Below are 20,946 nucleotides of genomic sequence, written 5' to 3'. Positions count from 1 at the left end.
ACTTTAAACACAACAGCCTTCAGACTGGATTTTTTCACACTCCCCTCTACCAGCGGCCCCAAATCCGCTCTGCAGGTCTTTTTCTCTATCTGCTGATTCGGTCTATCGCTGTCTGTAGTGTTTGTGGTTACTCTGCCTGTTGAGTTCGAGATTTTATTTATTTGTTTGTTTGTTGCCTTTTACTTCTTTAACTGGCATAGATGAGCCGATCAAGACCCCCCTAGGCCGTATCACCACCACAGCACCCAGAATATGACCCTTTGCACCGGCCTTGAGCAAAAACTATCATTCGTTTCCCCATCTCTACTTAGAAGCGTTCCTGGGAGGATGAAAAGCGGGGAGTGCCGCACCCTGACTCATCCCTGCTGACCAGCAGATGAATTCACTACTAATCACACTCCAAACCCAAGGCTAGCAGCCCATTTCAGGGAATCGGGGGCTGCTGCTACTTCCGGCATCTCTGGAGTCCACCGGGAAAGAATGCTGGAAACGCGACTGTCCCTCCACTCCACACAGCCCGTATCTACAAGGAAATCATAGACGAACTCACTGGAACCGGCCCTGAATGCTGTCCTTGTGGGTTCAAATTATATATGTGACTTCTAAAACCACTTGGCTATTTTCTTCCACCTCGGTTTCCTACTCTGCAAAATAGGGAGAACGCACTATCTGAGTTGGAAGGATTAGGTAAAATGGCTAGTGACAAACTTGTTTGGCAAGGTATGACCCGGAAAAGAATGCTCAAGCTAAGTCTTTGACCCGAGGAGGGCGGGGCCCGGCCGGAGGAGGGCGGGGCCCGGCATTGATCGCTCGCTCGGCGCTCCTCTAGGCACCCGTCGCGATCAGCCGAGTCAGAAGTGATCGATGCTCTCGGTGTAGTCGGTGATAAGGCCAGCGGAAAATCTTTTCCCCGACGGAACGAGTCGAGTCGTCGCCAGCGACAAGAGACACAAGCTCGTCCAAGTGCCAGAGAGGTTAGTTGGAGCCCCGCGGCGCGCAGGCAGCTGGAGTAGCTTAGACTCGTAGAGCCGGCCTTGAAGGACAGACTGCGCATGCGCCACGGGAAAGCCCGGAGCGAGCGACCGGAACGGTTTCGCGCAGGCGCCTTGAGAGGCCTGGGAGCCGCTCGAGAAGTCGCATGCGTAGTAGCTGTCTGCTTGGCTCAAAAGGTTGGAGGAAAAGAGCCCGCTCATTACGTAAGCTTCTAGGGGTGTCAAATAGCGCGTGCGTGAAACTGCCTTGCCCCTACTGTCACCTTGTAGACTTTGGTTAGTGGTTCAAGTGTGGGGACAGGTTTAGATGGTGAGACCGGCCCACCTGACACACCAGCGCCGTCTGTCTCCAATCTCCACCCTCGAAGCCGCCCAAGTCCGCCTGTCCCCCGTAAGCGGACAGAGGTCCGCGGCAACGACCACAGACTTCCTGGGAGCCAGGGCGTCTTCTGCCTAGGCCACTTAACCAGCCCTCCAATCCAGGCTGTGCAGAAGGGCGTAAGCAGCTGGCTTTTGCCTGTACTTTAAGTGAAGGACTGCACGTGCTTTCCTAGAAATTTGTTCATGCCAAGGCCTCCAGCAACCCTTGGCAACCAAAACCAGTTCCTGTAGTGCGTCCCCCAAAGGAGTGCACTTAGGAAGCAAGGCTTGAGTCCATTCGACCGGTTCGCAGTTCCTTTGCATTTTTTTTTTTTTTTTTGGTTTGTTTGTTTGTTTGTTTTGTTTAGTTTTTGGTGTAAGCAGCAGGAGGTCTGGGTTCCTGCTTGGTTAACTTAGGAAGCTTAGATAGAACCACACAGATTAGATCCTGCACCCTTTAGCTGACATCCTTTCGCAAAAAGAGTCGTTTTATACACTAACAAATGGGCCTTTATTTAAAGACCTCTTAGAATTAAGGCCACAGAGAAAAGTTGTTTTGTGCAACATGCACCTGACCATTACTTGAAAGCAGTGCCTTTTGCCTGACACATGGGCATGGAGCACCAGAAGGCCACTTTGCAAGCCAGGACACAGCCCCTACCACCTGCAAAAGCACAGCAATGGCCAGCAAGGTGTCTTTAAGGCCTATATAACTGTTGCACAGTGGGAGAGAAACTTACAATGCAGCATATGAGGCCACTGAGGCTGGGACGTGCGGCCTGTGTTTGGGTGATTATAGGTTTCATTTTACCAGCAATAATCCCGGTTTTGTTTGTCTAGGCTCTTAAATTTATAGTAACCTGGTTTAGATAGTGAATTCCATAGTTAGCTCATCTATACCTGACTATTGGAAGCCTATTTACGCAACTCACAATAAACTTTTATATGGTACTCTGGGAAGCCAATTTAGAGGCTAGTCTAAGTACACTATGAAAGACTTTGGTTTATAAAACAAGACCATTGTAAGCCAGGCCATACTTACAGCCAGATCACAGGGCCACTCAGTCTGGTTCCCATCTATGTCAGACCCGGTTGTGTGGAAGCACTGGGGGGTTGACTTGAAGCCTGGACTGGAGGCGGTATACACTGGAAGGCCTGTTCAAGCTGCCTGTTGGGTGAAGACCATTGCTTTGGGCCCACACCAGACCAGTTCTGGAGACATTCATAGCGCTTAGGATCCTACACAGTGGACAGTCACAGAATACTGGAGCTCTTAAAAAGAAACCTTGACAAATTGGTTATAAAACCAAGGCAAAATATGGCTTCACCTGGTGCATGGATTATATCTATTAGCTACTGTCTTAGGGTTTCCATGGTGTCTGTGAACAGACACCATGACCAAGGCAACTCTTATAAAGGACAACATTTACTTGGGGCTGGGTTTTCAGAGGTTCAGTCCATTATCATGGCAGGAAGTATGGCAGAATCCAGGCAGACATGGTGCTGGAGAAGCCAAGAATTCTACATCTTCAGTGAAAGGAAGCCAGGGGCAGACTGTCTCCCAAGTGGCTAGGAGAAAGGTCTCAAAGTCCACCCCCACAGTGACACTCAACAAGGCCATGCCTCCTAATAGTGCCCCTCCTTGGGCTAAGCATATTTAAACCACCACAGCTACTAACCCTGAGTTAGCAAAAATGTGTCAGTGTCATGTTAGGGGGAAAAGCACTTCCCCTTACAGTCACTTAACCAAGAGTAAGTCCAGATTTGAATTCTCTACTTCACGCTCCCCCTGTCTTCTGTCTGCTGTCTGTTGCATGAGTCTGTCTGCTGTCTGTTGCATGAGCCTCCTCCTGGAGGCTGTCTGATGAATCTGTTTAGCTCTGTGTCTGTGTGTCCTGTGTGTGTCTGTCTTGCGTATGATGTCTATGGCTCTGGGTGTGTTGTGTGACTGTCACACAAAGGGCTTCACTCTATTGAACGGTATAGAAAGCATCACAAGGGGAAGGAATATGACACTTCATAGGCATCTTTAACTGAGTCTTACACAGGGTGAAGTTACTGACCGGTCCCCACTGACCCAGACAGTGACAGTCACTGCTTCAACCAGTATCCACAAATGCTGCTTTCAGCTTTTATGGTAGATTGTAGGAAGTTACTTTCAACAATGATTCAATGGCATGGTTTGATTTAAGGGCACGGAAGAATACATTATTTAATATGATAGTTCTGCATTCGCTTAAATTGTAAAAGTTGATTTCATGGGAAACCCAATACAAGTAAAGTTGACTGGTACAGTCTTAAAGGCAGGTTAAACAGTTTGAGTGCACAGGAACATGAAAGCCTTAAGTGACCTCAAGGTATATTATTAACTTTGGATGTTAATATGTCCAGCAAAAATTCACGTCACTTAGAATATGAGATATTTACATAATATTGCCCCACCAAAATATGATGCTCAGCAATTAACTGTAATTTAAATTGCTTATAATTACTAAGGCTGGCTCATGTGGCTGAGGGATGATTTCCTACACCTTGTGTGAGGCCCTCTCCCAGAAGGCTCTTTCATGTAATCTACAACAGGAGGCCTTATGTTCAAGGCCATTGGAAATAGCAGCTTATAAATATTGGGTTTATGGGGCAGCATAAAGAGATGAAAGGCAGAAAGAGACAGAATCTGACATTATAAATGGGACTTTTATTTCAGACATTGGAGGACAGTCACTCTCCTGTAGAAAAAAAGGGGGGGGGGGTTGCCTGCAAGAAAAAAAGCTGGTTGGAACCCTTCACAGAGGCAGGGTGTCAGGCCTAGGGTTGAGGAAAGTGTGGCGGCTGTGGAGAGCTACATGCGGATCTGAAGTCCCTCTTTGCTGGAACCCTCTGTTTCAAGCAGGGCAGATCATCTTGGAAGACATTGTCTCTAAAAACATTCCTGTCTGGGCTGTGATGGCTGTGACTTGATGACATCTGGAATTAATTAAACCCCAAGTAACTGGGTATACTTCTGAGGGGTATTTCTTAACTGAAGCATTTTAAGTGGGAAGTCGCACCTTTGATCTGGGCCACACCAACCTCTGCTCTTTGCCTGCTGCCCTCACCCCTGATTGCAAGTTCATTCCTTCACTGGCATTAGAGCCTGTTTCTTCAGGATTTGAATAAACACTGGAGATCAGCTGAGACACCCAGCCTAGGGTACTGGATTCTTGGACTTTCTGTGGGTAGACAGCCGTTGTTAGACTACATCCTGTAACCCATTTTAATAAATCTCTCTCTCTCTCTCTCTCTCTCTCTCTCTCTCTCTCTCTCTCTCTCTTTCTCTCTCTCTCTCTCTCTCTCACACACACACACACACACACACAAACATATATTATGTTGTCAGTTCTTCTAGAGCAGCAGTTCTCAACCTGTGGGTCATGACCCCTCTGGGGATCAAATGACCCTTTCACAGGTGGCACATATCAGATATTCTACATACCAGATAGCTACATTACTATTTATAATAGTAGGAAATTACAGTTATGAAGTATCAACAAAATAATTTGGGCTAGTATTAGGCACAGACATGTTTTCACAGAGAGATCCTTTATTAAGCAAGAAAGAAAAGTTAAAGTGGCTGCTTTCTGACTCGGGCAGAAAAACCGCCGAAAATGACCTTGTAGGTGTGGTTTTTAAGAAGAGAAAAAGGGGAGGTTTGTGTTAGAATGGGCTAGCATTCGGTGGTATATTTTGATTGGGTGTATTAGGTGAACCAAAGGGGGCTTTGGATTGCTGGACTTCAGTACTTTGAAAGCTGGACCTTGGTGGTCAGCCTCAGGAGGAGGAAGGGCCCAAATAATGGACTACCTTGTTTTTGGTGGCACGCTTTAGGAATGTGATGTAACAGTTTTTAGCAAGGCTGCTCACCACACCCAAGCTGGCCAGAGTCTCTTCAGAACCGTTTTTCTGAGCTGAGTGTGTGTGCATGGCTTAGCCAGTCCTCTGTGTTAGTGTCTGTACTTCCTGAAATGAACCACAGTCCAGAATTGGGAGGCTCACCTGTGATCCTGATCTTGAGGCATAGAGGCTATGAATCTCAGGACGCTAAGGTAAGGAGATCTCTGAGCTCAAGGTCATCCGGGACAAAGCAAGTCCCAGATCCAGGTGTGGTGGTTCACACCTTTAATATGGGGCACACCTTCTGTTGGAGACCTACATAAGGACATTGGAAGAAGGAAGGTGCTCGCTCTTCCTGCTTATCTTGTGGGACTGAGCAACTGCTAGATCCTTGGACTTTCATTAACAGCTGCTGCGGACCATTGTTGGGGAGTTGGACTACAGACTGTAAGTCACCAACAAATTCCCTTACTATACAGAGACTACTCATAAGTTCTGTGATTCTAGAGAATCCTGACTAATACAGTATCCCTTACAAGACTAAGATCTCACAGGGGAAGAAGAGGTAAAGTGGCTGCTTTAACAGACCTATGCCCCATACAGAGTATGTTGGCAGTAGTCCGTATGGGTGTGGGCAGCTTCGGACACAGAGCCTCAGCTCCTTGTTTGCTATTAGCTACAGGCTCCTTTCAACATGGTGGCATGAGCTAACACACATTAGTCAGTAGAGTCAGTAATGATGCCGGTAGCCCCAGGCTCATGTGGTCTGACCACAGAAGCAGTGCATTGCCATTTTCCACTACTACTGCTTTCTCGTTTCTTATTTTATATGAGCATGGTGGCTGTGAACTGCAGGCTTGCCACCTCGCAGATCTGTGGGCTGGGATCTGACCAGTCTTGCTGGGCTGAAGTCAAGGGATCAACAAAAGCCCCAGGAAAGAATCTATTTCTTTGATTTTTCTCAGCTCCTGTAAGTTGCCCTGAATTCCTCTCAGCTTCTGGTCATCAAAGCCACGTTGCCTTTCTGTGACCATTCTTCTGAAGTCCCAAGTCCTTCCAAATCGATGTTAATCCAAAACCAGTATTTTTAATGTAATACTGAGCCCATCTTGATAATCCAGGAGAATCTTTCATTTTAGGTCCTATTCTCAGTCACATTAGGTGACATACTTACCATTCACAGTTGGGATATGGCCATCTGCAGGGGCTGTCATCTGTCCAGTAGCATAGACTAACTGCTGTAAGAGGTGCCAGCTGCAATCTGCTAACTGGCAAAGTCTGTTTATTTTTGGCTCAGGCCATGTGGCTCATCCCACAATTCCCCTTTCCTTGTGACAGCTTCCGGACACCCGGAACTTTAATTCCCTGGAGCCTGAGAAACACCCCCCCTCCCACTTCCACCTTTAGGAGACCTGTGGGAGGTGTCTGTGGCCAGACATTAATAACTGTATTCAGCCCTAAAGCACTTGCTTCTGCCCCAGTAAATTACATGAGAAGCTTGTCCGACTGGGACAGGAAAAGGGTAAAGGCAGTCTTTTCTGCCTGCTGGTGGTTACACATACTTTTAATACCCATGAGACAAAGGCTAGCAACTCTCTGAGTTTGAGGCCAGCCTGGTCTACATAGTGAATTCCAGGATGGCCAGGGATACACAGAGAGACCCTGTCTCAAAGAAAAATATATAAAGGCTATTTTTTTCCTCTTTATTCTTTCCTTTTACCCCAAGCCAGGGATGAAACCCAGGGGTAAAACTCCAGTACACAGAAGAATAGGAGCTGGCAGACTACATCTGGCACCCACTCTTATTTTATAAATAAAACTTTAATGGAACACAGCCACTCCTATTTGTTTATTCCGGTTCATGATTGGCAGAGTGGTGGCAGCTGAGACTGTGTGGCCAACAAAGCCTAATGCTTCATATTTGGCTATCTGCCTTCTCTGTCAAAACCAGGACAGTCCCGTCACTCAACAGCACAGGAGGCAGAGGATGTGTCCTACTCTGTCTGGTGTTGCTGTAAGACTGTGTGACACATACTGGGAGATGAATAAACAAAGGGAGGTCCTTGGCTCAAAATTCTGATGGATGCAGAGTCCCAACAGCGTGGTCCTTCTAGTGAGGGCCACCCAGCTGTGTCACCACATGGTAGAGAAGCGGGGCACAGATGCATGCAAGGACCCAACATGAGGGTGAACCTCACTTTATAACAACCAGTCTTGTAAGAACTAGCACACTCCTGTAAGATGGGCATTGACCCTTCCCACAGCAGTGCCCTTAATGACCTAATCACCTTCCTGGCCCCATCTCTTAAGTGCCCTCCAAAGGCCCAAACTCCCAGCCCGTGAACCTTTAGGGATAAATCACATCCAACATAGCAAATGCCACGCTGTTAGGCTAGAGCTGCGAACAGGGTAGGTTCACCATCATCTGTGAGAACATAGCCATGGTTGTCTGCAAGCTGCAGATCTGTCGCTGTTAGTGCAGTGACACCGTCCACACACAACACTCAGGCTTAGACACCAGACTACCAGTGCCGAGTGTTTTCTTTCTGCTTAGCCTGTTGTGTTTGTTAGCTTCCTGTTTCTGTAACAGATAACTGGAATAAATTATAAGGAAAGGTTAGCTGAGAGATGGTAACACACGCCTTTAATCCCAGCGTTTGGGAGGCAGAGGCAGGCAGATAAAAAGAGAGGGAAAAGGAAGGAAGGAAGATTTGGGTTGGCTCATAATTTTAGAATATCATCAGGTTGCATGGCCCTGTTGCTCTGGACCTGTGATATCCCAGCACATTATTGTGGGAGCACAAGGCAGAGGATGCCTCTTTACCTTATGGTGACCAAGAAACAACGCTGGAGTCATAATGTGTCCAACTGTAAGGCCATGTCTCCATGACCTTAGTTTCTCCCCCTAGGTTCCAGCTCTTAAAAGGTTATGCCATCCCTAAGTGCTAAGATAGGCTGGGGACTAAGCCTTTCACACATGGGCCTTTGGAGACACTGAAACAGAGCATTTCCTTCTGCACCTGTAGCTTTAAGGAAACCAGAACTGATAAGCCACAGCCCAGCCTTGGAGAAGCAGATCACACACATCTGCTTGTAGATGTATTTTGTGACAAGTGCTGTAGGAAGAGCCCAAGGGCTGTGGACACACAAACACTGAGGAGTTTCTTCAGACTTCACATAGATCATTCAGGATGGGCCTAAAAGGCTGGGTAGGAGTTTCCCAGACAGAGTAGGTACGTTGGAGTCATTTTGATGAAGACAGCACTCATCTCTCTGAAAAGACATCTGTACTGACTGGTTTTGTGTCAACTTGACACAAGCTGGAGTTATCACAGAGAAAGGAGCCTCAGTTGAGGAAATGCCTCCATGAGCTCCAGCTGTAAGGCATTTTCTCAACTAGTGACCAATCAAGGGAGGAGGCCCCAGTCCATTGTGGGTGGTGCCATTCCTGGGCTGGTAGACCTGGGTTCTATAAAAAAGCAAGCTGAGCAAGCCAGGGGAAGCAAGCCAATGAGGAACATCCCTCCATGGGCTCTGCATCAGCTTCTGTTTCCTGATCTTCTTGGGTTCCAGTCCTGTCTTCTTTTGGTGATGTGGAAGTGTAAGCTGAATAAACACTCCCCCACCCCAACTTGCTTTTTTTTTTTTTTTTCAGAGCTGAGGACCGAACCCAGGGCCTTGCGCTTGCTAGGCAAGCGCTCTACCACTGAGCTAAATCCCCAACCCCCCAACTTGCTTCTTGGTCATGATGTTTTCTGCAGGAATAGAAACCCTGACTAAGACAATATCTATCTAGAGTCCACTTAGTGCTGGGCATTGTACAAGGCCCTGAAGACAGAGCAGTGACCTCCAAAGGAAGGCCTTGCACCAGCGAGACAGCCAGTAGCAAAGACCTTGTTGAAATGAACTGGTGTGAGCCACAGGGCTGTACAGGGTCTGATTCCTGTCTTGTTCCTCTCAGGCGCTGATCATGTCAGAGGACACTGCAGAGCCCCTGGTGGGATCCAGCACCCTCTGGAAGGACCTCAGGGTACTCCTGCCTGACACAGAGGAGGAGCTGAGGCTGGACTGTGGTGAGACGGTGGATAGGAGTGTCACTATGCTGCTGCAGCAGGCTGCGGGTCTGTTCTGTGAGAATCGTTGGCAGGAGTGCCTGCAGGCCAGCGAGGCCATCCTGGACTACTCCTGGGAAAAGCTCAACACTGGTCCCTGGCGAGATGTGGACAAGGAATGGCGCCGGGTATATTCCTTCGGCTGTCTCCTGAAGGCCCTGTGCCTGTGCCAGGCACCACAGAAGGCCACTGCTGTGGCCGAAGCACTGCGGGTGTGTGACATGGGCCTGCTGATGGGGGCAGCCATCCTTGGGGACATTCTTCTCAAAGTTGCTGCAGTCCTCCAGACACACCTGCTTCCTAGAAAGCAGCCTGCCTGTGGCCCCCACCAGGATCAACCTGCTACCAAGGTGGGTCACTATTGAAAGCTGAACCGTCCAGCAGCCCAGCCCATCTTCTAGAAGGATCAGTCCTCTCTCAGACAGTCTCATACAGGCAGCCTCTCTGCTGAAAAGGGCATTCATCAAGTAGACTTGGGGAATTAGTAGCTGCAAAGGCATTGCCCTTTGGGGGCGGGGGTGGCAGCTTCCTTAATCTAAGAGAGGCAGCTCTGAAAGAAATCCAGCATGCCTTCTCACCACCTCATCTCGGTGAGATACCTCAGCCAGCTGACTGAGGTTCAGGGGGCCAGTGTGTTCTGCCCATCCAGTCCTCATGGAGGTTGCCCATGGTATTTAAGTGTCCCAGAGATCTTTCCAAGCCTGGAGCACAGCTTACCCCAAAGGCTGCAGACACATAGTCCTCACCAAGCTTCCACCGGGTGAGCCAGAAACTATCTCTTTTGGGCCTCAGGGTCTTCATCTGTAGGTCGTCAGATAAATCCTGAGCCTCAGAGAGGAAGGGCTGGGGCTGTGTTGGATGCCAGCCCTGGAATTCTGGATTGTTTTGCATGTATTTCTTGGAGCTTTCCGGCATTTTAGAATGTCCCGATGAGTGTGACTTACCAATAAGATGGATGGCATTAGCACTCGTGTGACCACAATGGGAAGAGATCCACAAGCTGAGGAAGAAAGGTGGAACTTTTCACATGAGGAGTTGGAGGGGGTCAGCAGGGTAAAGCTGAAACTTGGATAGCCAACCACTCCTGAAGACATAGAGCCATTAATGAAATGTGCCTGGCCTCTGCTTCGCCAGATACAGAGAAGCTAGGCTTGATGGCACAGACCTGTAATCCCAGCATCTGGGAGGCAGAGAGGCACAGATGGAGAGTTTGAGGCCAGCCAGGTCTGTAGTGCGATTTCATCTGGGGGAAGAGCAAATAAATAATAGCAACAATGTTACGAGTTAAGAGAGACGCTGCCAGCCTTGGAGACCCAGCAGCCATTGTTTATGTGGTGCTTGGTACCACGAAGGATCTGTGGCTTCAGGGTAGTGTGCTGCTTCACTCTTTAGAGAGCAGGATAGTCTACAGTTCAAGAGACAAACATGTCCCCTTCAACCTAAGGGAACACACCTCCATCTTCCCATCAGTGTGTCCCCAGGGGATATAACAGTGGACTCCTGCCCAAAGTGTTCCTCACTGGGATAGGGGGTGGGATGCATAGCCAGAGAAGAGCATAGGTTCTTCTGTCAGCCCGCCTGGGCTCAGTTCCCATGCCACACCCTATCTGGTCAGACAGGGCCCCTTCTCTGCCCCTTGGTACCTTGCTGGAAGAGGGCATTGAGTTGCCAACTTTACTGCGCCTGCAGTGACCTGGATGAACTGGCTGAGCATGTATACAGAGCATCACCATCTCCACCCCACAGCTTATGTTCCTGAGGCTGTAGAATCTTCTGTTGCTAGGGGAGGGGTGGAGGCTTCTGTGAGGGGCTGTACTCAAAGGCCTATGTTGAGTGTGGGGACAGTGTAAAGGAAGCAGGGACAGTGGAGGCCAGCCGTGGTTCCGGGTACCACATGTGGGTACTGTTGTCACCACCAGTTTACAGATTGATTAGCTTACCTGGGGGAACTGGATAAGGAAAGTACGGTGCAGCCACTTGTGTGACACTGTAAAGACTTAGTGGCCATGTGCAAACTGCCTGGGACACAGCGCTTAGATGCCAGGCAGAGCTACACACTCTTCAGGACTGCTGTCACGGACAGTGCTCTAAGATTGTGAGATGCCTAAGGAAAACAGGACCTTGAGTTCATGAAAGCAAATGGTGTAGAAGTGTTATCTGCTGCTGGGTGTGGTGGACACTCTGGACCTAAGGCATCTGGAATTCTGGGTCCAAGGTCATTCCTGGCTTCCTACTGAGACCCTGTCTCAAAAACACAAAACAGCTCCATGTAGTGGTGAACACCCTTACCCTTGCAATTGAGAGGCAGAGGCAGGTGATGTCTGTGAGTTTGAGGAGATGGTTCAGAAAAAAACTGGTCACACACACTGGAGCACTGGAGTTTGATCCCTAGGACCTTGTGAAAACTTAGCATGGTAGCATGTTCTTGTCATCCCGTAGCTGGGCAGGTGGAGTCAGGTGGATACCAGGGCCTTGCTAGTCAGCCAGCCTCGCTTGAGTCAGTGAGTCCCAGGCCAGGGAGAAAACCCCAGCCAAGGTTATCCTCTGCCACACACATGTGCCCACAAGTAACTGTCACCTGTTGGTAATGCTACCCAAGACACCCTGCCGCTAACATAGATTCCAGAGACAGTTGCCGTCTTGCTCTGTTTGGATTCTGAACAGAAGGCAAAGCATGCCAGCTCAGCTCCCGACATGGTATTGGAGCGGCCCGTACCCAGGCTTCGATGCCCACCTCTGCAGAACTTCAAGAAGCATTTCCTAGTTCCTGGGAGGCCTGTGATCCTGGAAGGTGTGGCTGACCACTGGCCATGCATGAAGAAGTGGAGGTGAGTAGCCACTGGGGAAACTGAGGTCCTTCCTCCTGAGTGTCCCTAGGACTTCTCAAAGGTCTCTTTGGGCCACTCATAAGTCACTGCCCCAGACCAACCTTCAAAACCCCAACTGATTACAGAGGATTAATGAAGACTTTAAAGTGGGGTACTCTAGGCCTGGCAAGATGTCTGCAAAAGCCTAGTGGCCTGAGTTCAAACCCCAGGACCCACACAGGTGGAGAGAACCACAGAGTTGTCTTCTGGCCTCCGCACATGACACGGTGGCATGTGTACCTTCATGTACATGGAATAATATTTTTAAATTAACAAAACATTTAATGGGCCATCCTGAGTGTGCAGGGGTCTAAGCGATCACCCATGCACTTACTGAGCCTGTCCTTGCAAGTGCCCAAGTAACAGTCTCAGAGAGCCTAGGTGTCCATGCAAGATCTCAGGGATCCCGCAGCTCTTCTTTGGGCCCTGAGGCCATGACTGTAATCACCCAGGAGATGGCTCCTACTAGGATTCAGAATGATATTTCAGCATTCACAGAATGAGAGGTTACACTAGTGTTTCCTGTAAGGATTGCAGAATCCTGATACTTCAGCATCCACAGGGGTCATGTAAAAGTACCCTGAGTGCTCTGTGAGACAACGGAAGGGGGGTTGTGTCAGGTTGGCCTGTTTGGAGTTTGAGGAGGAAGTAGTTCCTGAGATTCCAGTGAGGAAGAATTTTGTGGGAGCCACAGCAGAACAGTCACGATCCAAATGGGGGCAGGTCCTGGCATCACTTCCTTTAACAGATGGGGAACAGGGACTCAGGAAGGTCCCTGACTCACCCCAGAGCCTGCACTCATCATCCCCATACTGCCTTCCACTCATCCCAAGGTTTCTCAGCAGTGACAGGAAAGTGAGGAGCCAGCAGGATTGTGACGGCAGAGGTGGTTAAGACTGTCTGTGTGACAGGCTGGGCCTGAGGGTTGGGCACTGCGAGGGTGGCCATCCAGATCCATATGCAAAGCTACCTCAGCTGTGTGGTCTCAGGCAGGCAGCCTCAACCTTTCCATTGCGAGAACGCAGTCAGCAGAGTAAGGGCAATAGGCATCTCACCTCATAAGGTTTTGCATGAAGAGAACAAAGGAAACCATCCCTAGGTGTCAGTATCAATGTGCGGCTGACACTATAGTGTTGTTCTTGTAGTCTACAGTACATCCAGGAGATTGCTGGCTGCCGCACTGTCCCCGTGGAAGTGGGATCAAGGTACACAGATGAAGACTGGTCCCAGACTCTCATGACGGTCAATGAGTTCATTCACAAATACATCTTGAGCGAGGTATATGCAAGTTACTATTTAACAGATGTTACTTAAAGGCATGTCATGTACATCTCAGCACGGCTTTTAAAACAACCTCCAATGAAAAGCAGCAGCACTTGGCTATGTGCTACACCTGCATTGTGCTCTTAAAGGAGAAGCTGCAGGGGCTGGTGGCTCAGAGCAGAGCTGCATCCCAGGCCCTAAGTCTCCTGCCTTTCAGCTCTGTCCTGCCTGGGAAGTCACTGACCACATCAGACCCCAGGTTGGGGAAGGGGCCACACAGGACAGTGGTGGGTGAGGCCAGGGCTAGGACTCAGCATCCAACTAAGCAACAGGGCCATCAAGAGGTGCTTGACACAAACTAACCAATGGTCACCTCTGCTTTCCTCCTCTGGGTCAGGCAAAGGATGTCGGGTACCTTGCTCAGCACCAGCTGTTTGACCAGGTGAGTCTGCGGCCATGTTCCTGCCCTGCTCCTCTGCTCCCAGGAAGCACACGTGGCGTTCTTCTGCTGCTACCCTTTGGAGCAAGGGCTCTCACTAATTACCACAGGCAGAAGTAAGGCAAATCGAACTGCCAGGCTTGAGAGATTGAACATGCTGAGGCCCAGTTTGGGTCCTCAGGATGACCTGCCAAAGACTTAAAGGTACAGCTTGGCTAAACTGGAGTGGGATTGGGTGGGAGAATATTCCCATTAAGAAATACCCCAGCACCAAAGCTTTAGGAAATTGTGGAGACCTCCAGCCAGGAGGTTATACACACAAGAGTCAGAGAGCCGGGTGGTAGAAGCCTGGCAGGCCAGACAGGACTCTGGATTTAATCTGGAGATGATGGAGTACTGCTGTTATCTTTAGGGTGAGTCAGAACCGTGTAAGGCAGTATTTCAGGCAGATCATGCTGTGTATCCTGGGGACAGGACACAGGCTGTTTTCTAGGACCTGGGTGTTTATAGGAAGCTTAGGCTACTGACAGGTGCTTGCCAGGAACCTTGCACTGACTTTCCCAATGTGGTGTCTTAGAAGTCTTTGGCCAGTGCCTTGGGCTTGTCAATAGTCACATCTCTGGAGCATGTGTTTTCTGAGTGTCTCTGAATCCTTGGCCAATGATTTTGATATCCAGCCAACCAATCACCCTTCAGAATTCCTGATGACATCATCAGGAACCAATCAGAGTTATGCTCAGCATCCAGGGGCAAGGCTTGGTCCCAATCAATCAAAGCAGTATTAAGGTATGCCAGGAGCCTGGGGTTCTATCTATCCAGTTCTGCTCACTGACTAATAAGACCCAAACCCTTCCTCACCACTAATTTGCTTCTGAGTGCCTGCTTTAGTTCCCTAGTGTCTGGGAAATGTACTCAACTTGGTCCTTAGGCTCTCTTTTCCGGCTTCTGAACATGGTTCAATAAACTCCTTTCTTCCTAGAGTAAGTTTAGTATGAAGCCTACTTTGCCAGTCTTTGTAGTAATTTATTTAAAATATACCAGTTGTAATTTCCTCACTGGTAGTAACTTTTTGAAAATGATCCTCCAGAGATCTGGTAAATATCCTGTACACTGGGCTCTGGAGGATTGTTTTTGAAATAAGCTCTCACTGTGTCATGCATGCTTACCTCCTGGGTCATACTTGTCATGCTCCTGTCTCAGCTTTCCAGGTCCTAAAACTGCAGGTATGCACAAACAAGCCCAGCACCCGTGAGGTTTTTGATTCTTTTGGTTTTGTTTTGGTTTTGTTTTGGCGGTGGTGGTGGTAGTAACTTAACTCTTGCCTGGTGTGGTGACTCATGCCTTAATGCCAGTAGAGGCAGATGGAGTTCTGTGAGTTCAAGGCCACCCTAATCTACCTGGTGAGATCCGGGTCAGCCAGAGCTACAAAGTGAGCCCATCTCAAAACAAAACAAAAAGATATTACTCGTTGGTAAATGACAGTATTACACCTTTTTAAAAAGATATAAAACAATACCAGGTTTCTAAAAAAGATGTCTATGATGTAGAGACAAATGTGAAGCAAGGTTATAACTCATCCTACTATTCCTATCTTAAGACTTTTACTTATTAGTCTGTGAACCTGAGCTGGGTAGGGTGGCACTTGTGTGCAGGAGCAGCACTTGGGAGGCTGGAGGAAGGGCATGAGAATAGAAAACTGAAAGATTAAACAAGAAGTGTGTTCAGGAGTGTGTGTTTGGCTGTCAGGCAGTCAAAAGTCAGCTGGGCCCTGCCTAGACCCAGACCTGGCCTCTGCTAACTGCCACTACCCTCAGATCCCAGAGTTGAAGCAGGACATCAGCATCCCCGATTACTGTTGCCTGGGCAATGGAGAAGAGGAAGAGATCACTATCAATGCCTGGTTTGGTCCCCAAGGAACCATCTCCCCACTGCATCAGGACCCCCAGCAGAATTTCCTGGTTCAGGTAGGAGTTGCTGCCAGACGGGCTGAGTAAGGAGCGTGTGATGGTGAATACCCATAATACTAGCACTTGGGAGGTTCAAGACCATCCTCAGCTCATAGCCAGTTCAAGGCAAGCCTGGGCTACATGACACCTAGTCACAAAAGGGAGGGAAGGGGAGAAAGAAAGGGAGTGAAAGGGATATAGACAGGAAAAAAAAAGTCCTGTGCTCCTGGGATAGAGCTTCTCCCACGTCACGGCTGTACCCAAGTGGGATTTCTCCGGGGAGAGCTGCATATTTTAGCTAGCATCTGCCATTCTCCCCAACACCTACTGTCAGCTTGCACCTGTGGATAAGGGCTGATAGAACAGGCCTTTCAGCCACTAATAGATGTTTCCAGAGGTTTGGCTGGGTTTGTCACAAGGGAACCAGCACACACCCACTGCTGTAAAACCTTGTCATGGCTCAACTGCTAGAACCTTAGTCGATGAGAGCATTCTTGAAGAGCTCTGGGCCAGCCCTGCCGTGCAGCTCAGTAGCAGCTAAGAGCCAGGTTTGGAGAGCCCACTGCCTGGCATAGCACCAGCTGTCACCTTAGTCAACTTGGGCAATTCACTTTACCTCTGTGCCACAAACCTTCACAGCCAAGGTGAAGAGGAAACCCCTGAGATTAAGCCAGGTCAGCACGAGCTTAGCTACATGTAGAACACTGATCTTTAAGGTACCTGAAGGTGAGCACGCTCAGAATGTCAGCATGTGGAGGGGAAAGACAGCAGCAGACAGACCACAGAAAGGCCTGGAAGGACAGGCCCACAGGCCTGTAGCCATTGGGTCCCACAGCTCACCACCTGAAGCTAATGGCCTTTCTCTCCCAGGTGTTAGGAAGGAAGTACATCCGGCTGTATTCTCCACAAGAGTCTGAGGCAGTGTACCCTCATGAGACACACATTCTTCATAACACCAGCCAGGTGGGTACATGGGAAATCAGGGTAATATGGTACCTTCTGTCTCTACAGACCAGCAAATGACTTCTGTTGCTTTCTGCAGGTTGATGTGGAAAACCCTGACCTAGAGAAGTTCCCCAAGTTCACTGAGGCCCCATTTCTGTCCTGCATTCTATCCCCAGGAGACACCCTCTTTATACCTGCTAAGTACTGGCATTACGTGCGCTCCCTGGACCTGAGCTTCTCGGTCAGCTTCTGGTGGTCATAGCCAGGGCCAGAGTGGAAAGGACCCTCCAGGCAGACACCTTACCCAAAGGCAGTAAACCCAGTAACTGTGTGGTCCTGGATGTTGCTGGACTCCAGCAGCCCTGCCCCCAGCCAGTATCTGAGCCAGCATGTTCAATCTCTCAAGCCTGGCAGTTCGATTTGCCTTATTTCTGCCTGTGGTAATTAGTGTGTGCCCCATGTGTGTGGCAGAGCTGCTGTGTGTACTCCCGTGTGTGTTGCAGAGCTTGTGTGTACCCCATGTGTGTGGCAGAGCTGTTGGGTGTGCCCCATGTGTGTGGCAGAGCTGCTATATGTACCTAGGCTGTCCAGATTATGGATGCTTCTTTTTTTCCTTTGTAACTGCTGGGCTGAGTATTTGCCTTGCTGCTGGAGTGCCCCAGTGCTGCTGGCAGGCTGCTTAGAGGAGGCAGAACAGTCTGTAGTAGGGTCCTTGGTCCATGTTTTCTTGGGTGGGAAAACAGCAAGGTCTGGGATGGTTGCTGTGGTTCTCAGTCTGTGTACACAGGTGTCGCTGCCGGCTTACCACTACGAGTTGGAAACAGGTCCTTGGGTCCATGCTTCTCCTCAGGGCATTTATGCACCAGACCAGAAGGGGAAGGCAGAGCCTGAGATTGGGGCAGAACTGGTTCTCCGTGGCGAGAATATGGAGGGGCTGGGAGAGAGGTCTTCTCCGGTAGACCTAGGTGCGGCCCTTTACAAGGAAGAGCCCAACCCCAGGCGATCCTTGATGAAGAGATGGTCCTAGCTCGTTCTGTTTTATTTGATGGTAGATGTGGATGCATACACCTTACTCAGGGTGAACCGGGTGTTAAATACCTTTTCTGGGAAGGACTACCCAGGAAGGGAAGCTCACCGAACACTCGGGCCCTACCTAGATATCTCCTTAGCATGGAGAACTCCAGGTTTTAATGCTACAAAACCAATTGCCGTGGTCCTCCAGAGTGTCATGGTTACATGTTCCAGATCAGGTCATTTGGCAGGGAGCTGGCTCTGCTCTAGCCAATCTCAATTCTGAGATTTCCCCAGAGTCTGAGCCTGCTCAACCTTACCAGCTCTTCTGTTGGGAGGCACAGTCTACTTGCCCCATATGTAATGTAAATTATTTCAGTGACATAATAAAATATATTTTCTTATTAAAAAGCAAACAAAAGGAAACATTTCTTTAACCAAACTCCCCCGCTGCCTGTAGGTAGGGCAGGCAACAAAAGAGGCATTGGTGGAGGAGTAGAAACGTGGATGCTGGAAAGGAAACACCCCATCCGAGGACTGTCCTGTGGGAAGTGCTGAAGGAGGCGGTACCACATGTCACACAAAGGAAGCTGGCTCAGAGAATCAGAGACCAAAACACAGTCAGGACCAGACAGGAGCTGATTCTTAAGGCCAGGGGGCCTGCTCAATGAGTGGGAGGCTGGCAGTAGAGGCTGTAACTAATTGTGTTTAGTGTGTGGGCTCAGCTTTGGATGGATGGGCCTGGCTAGTTAGTGATAAAAACCCATCTCCAATTGGCTTATGTAAAACCTGGGGGTTCCTACAGCATTAGGCCCCTGGCCCTGCTTCCCCTCCTTCACCTCCGGTCTCTACTTGGTTTCATTGTTTTCCCTTTTCTAGAAGGGGGAGGAGAACAGCTCTGACTCTATCTCCCTCTCTATATCCTGACCCTCAGTATTAACTGCTGATCTTTGCAGACCAAGAATCAGGTCTCAGGGGTGGCTGATGATTAACAGGCCTAGTTCACAGTCCCACATCACCCAATATGACAAGAAGTTGACCAGGCCAGGAATCTGAATTTGGTTACACAGGGTCTGGGAGGGCAAATCATCAGAATATGCCCTTTTATAAACAGCTAGCTTTGGCAGGGAGGGGTTTACAGCAGGCTGAGGTAGTCGGAAGCCCAGAGAGTAGGTGGCAAGGCTTCAGAGGCTGGCATCCTGTTTGGTTCAGTAATTTAATCTCACCTGGACAGTTCACTAGAGCCAGTGCTGCTGGGTAAGGCATAGAGTAGGAAAGCTAGCATACCAGCTTGTGGAACCTGAGGAGGAGCCACACATCCCAGGGGCTCAAGCACTGGCACACTGCTAGTGTACACGGATCAGTCTTGTGGCTCCAGCTTCCTGCAGTGGTCTGGCCTTTACAGCATCACCTGTGACAACTGACAGGCTCCATAGTCTTCTGGGCCATTGCTGAGCAGCAGATGGCCATCATCAGGTGGGAGGCAGAGAGGATGAAATGGCTCTACCTATGGGCAGGTCCCAAGATGGCTGGAACCTGCCTGCAGAGCTCCCTTCTTACTCATGAGTGTGGATTCTCAAGTTGGCCTGAGTGTCACAGTGCCAACAGGCCCTTCAAACCAAGGAAAGGGCAAGTGTGAGGATCCACCAGCCCATCACTAATAGCACACATGGTCTGCTCCACAGCATGGCCCTAGGCCAGGCACTGGAGACACAGTACTCCGCCATATGGGCTTCTTTTCTCCAGGTGTTGGACATACCATGGAGGGATCAGCAAGACCAAAATATGACAAACAGAACCAAGCATGTGTGTAACATGAAGAGTAACAGGACAGGGCAACAAGGAGGCCTGGAGGGACATGTTGGGACATACTGACAATAGAGGGCAAAATGATGAGGGACAAAGTAGGACTTCAGACTGGCATTAGGGCCCATTTACAACAGCAGAGACAGGAGCCTGTTCTGTTTGGTTTTCTGTTGGGTTGTATTTTTTTTTCCCACTGTCAACTTGACACAGCTAGTCATCTGGGAAGAAGAACCTCAACTGATAAAAATATCTGTCACACTGCCCCAGAGGCAAGACTGTGGGGGATGTTCTTGATTACTGACTGATGTAGGAGGGCCCAGCCCACTGCGAGTGGTGCCACCCCTGGGCGTGTGGTCCAGGGTGGTATAAGAAAGCAGGCTAAGCAAGCCATGAAGATCAAGCCAGTATGCAGCAGTCCTCCAGGGCCTCTGCGTCAGTTCCTGCTCCGGTTCCCTCCTACCCTGAGTTCCTGCACTTTGGATGGGCTGAAAGTTGTAACAAGAAGTAAGTCTTTCCTCCCCAATCCCTTTGGTCATGGTATTATCACATCAACAGGAGTGAACTAGGAAAAGCCCAAGAGGAACAACCAGGCCTGGGAAAGGAAGGAACAGTTCGGCTGGGGCAGTACTGGCTGTCAGTGAAGCCAGCTAACCAGTCTCAGATGCCACAGTGTAGACAGAAGCCTGCAAGTGGGAAAATTGTAAGCCAGGAGAAGCAGAAGAGGCCTGGTCCAGTTAATGATTCCCACCCAGTGGCACCAGAGGGACCAAAGGACAGGACAGACTGTAAAGGCCTAGATGAACATCAAACCAGGATCTGGAAAGGTGAGGGTCTTAGGTGGGGAGTGTCAGTCCTGTGGGATGCTTACACTGACTAGTGGGTACCATGACAAGAGAAAGGGCAGAGGCGAGAAGGGAGTTATCTCCAGAGCTCCTTGGTCATCCTCAGGGATGGCCTGAGCTGTACCACTGCGACACAGGATAAGCAGGCAGCTGGCCATCCTAAGACAGGGATGCAGAGCCACCTTGCAGGCTGTGAGGATGCAGGGGATCCTGGGACCAAGGACTCACTCCCAAACCCAGAGCCCCAACTCTAAGCTCTGGCTATTCTAGACCAGTTCTGTCTTCCCACTAGAGTTCAACAGAGATAAAAAGTAGGGTGAACTGTTGACATCATTGGAACCACCAGCCTAAGCCTCTCCAGAAGAACCATTAGCATGTCCCTCCTCGTTTGGGCCAGTATGGGTCCTGACATGTTGGAGTGAATGGAAGCTGGCAGGGAAACAGTGCTACAAGTGCTGATCAAGGAAGGGCAACGGTACTGTGGAGCTGAGGA

At 49.4% G+C, this 20,946-nt stretch overlaps 1 protein-coding gene across 1 annotated transcript; it reads left to right on the top strand.

The window, feature by feature from the left end:
• The first annotated feature begins 845 nt into the window (after positions 1–845).
• On the top strand, positions 846–18,175 carry KDM8 (lysine demethylase 8). The gene is made up of 8 exons (XM_080912848.1): positions 846–974; positions 9,184–9,684; positions 11,999–12,162; positions 13,347–13,479; positions 13,862–13,906; positions 15,718–15,867; positions 16,720–16,812; positions 16,892–18,175. The coding sequence occupies exons 2-8, from the start codon at positions 9,193–9,195 to the stop codon at positions 17,054–17,056; spliced, it is 1,242 nt and encodes a 413-aa protein (XP_080768974.1). The 5' UTR covers positions 846–974; positions 9,184–9,192; the 3' UTR covers positions 17,057–18,175.
• The last annotated feature ends 2,771 nt before the right edge of the window (positions 18,176–20,946 follow it).

This window comes from Micromys minutus (genome assembly GCF_963924665.1).
Source record: "Micromys minutus genome assembly, chromosome: 2".
Classification (NCBI taxonomy): Eukaryota; Metazoa; Chordata; class Mammalia; order Rodentia; family Muridae; genus Micromys; species Micromys minutus.
This window is presented reverse-complemented; position numbering and strand designations above follow the sequence as displayed.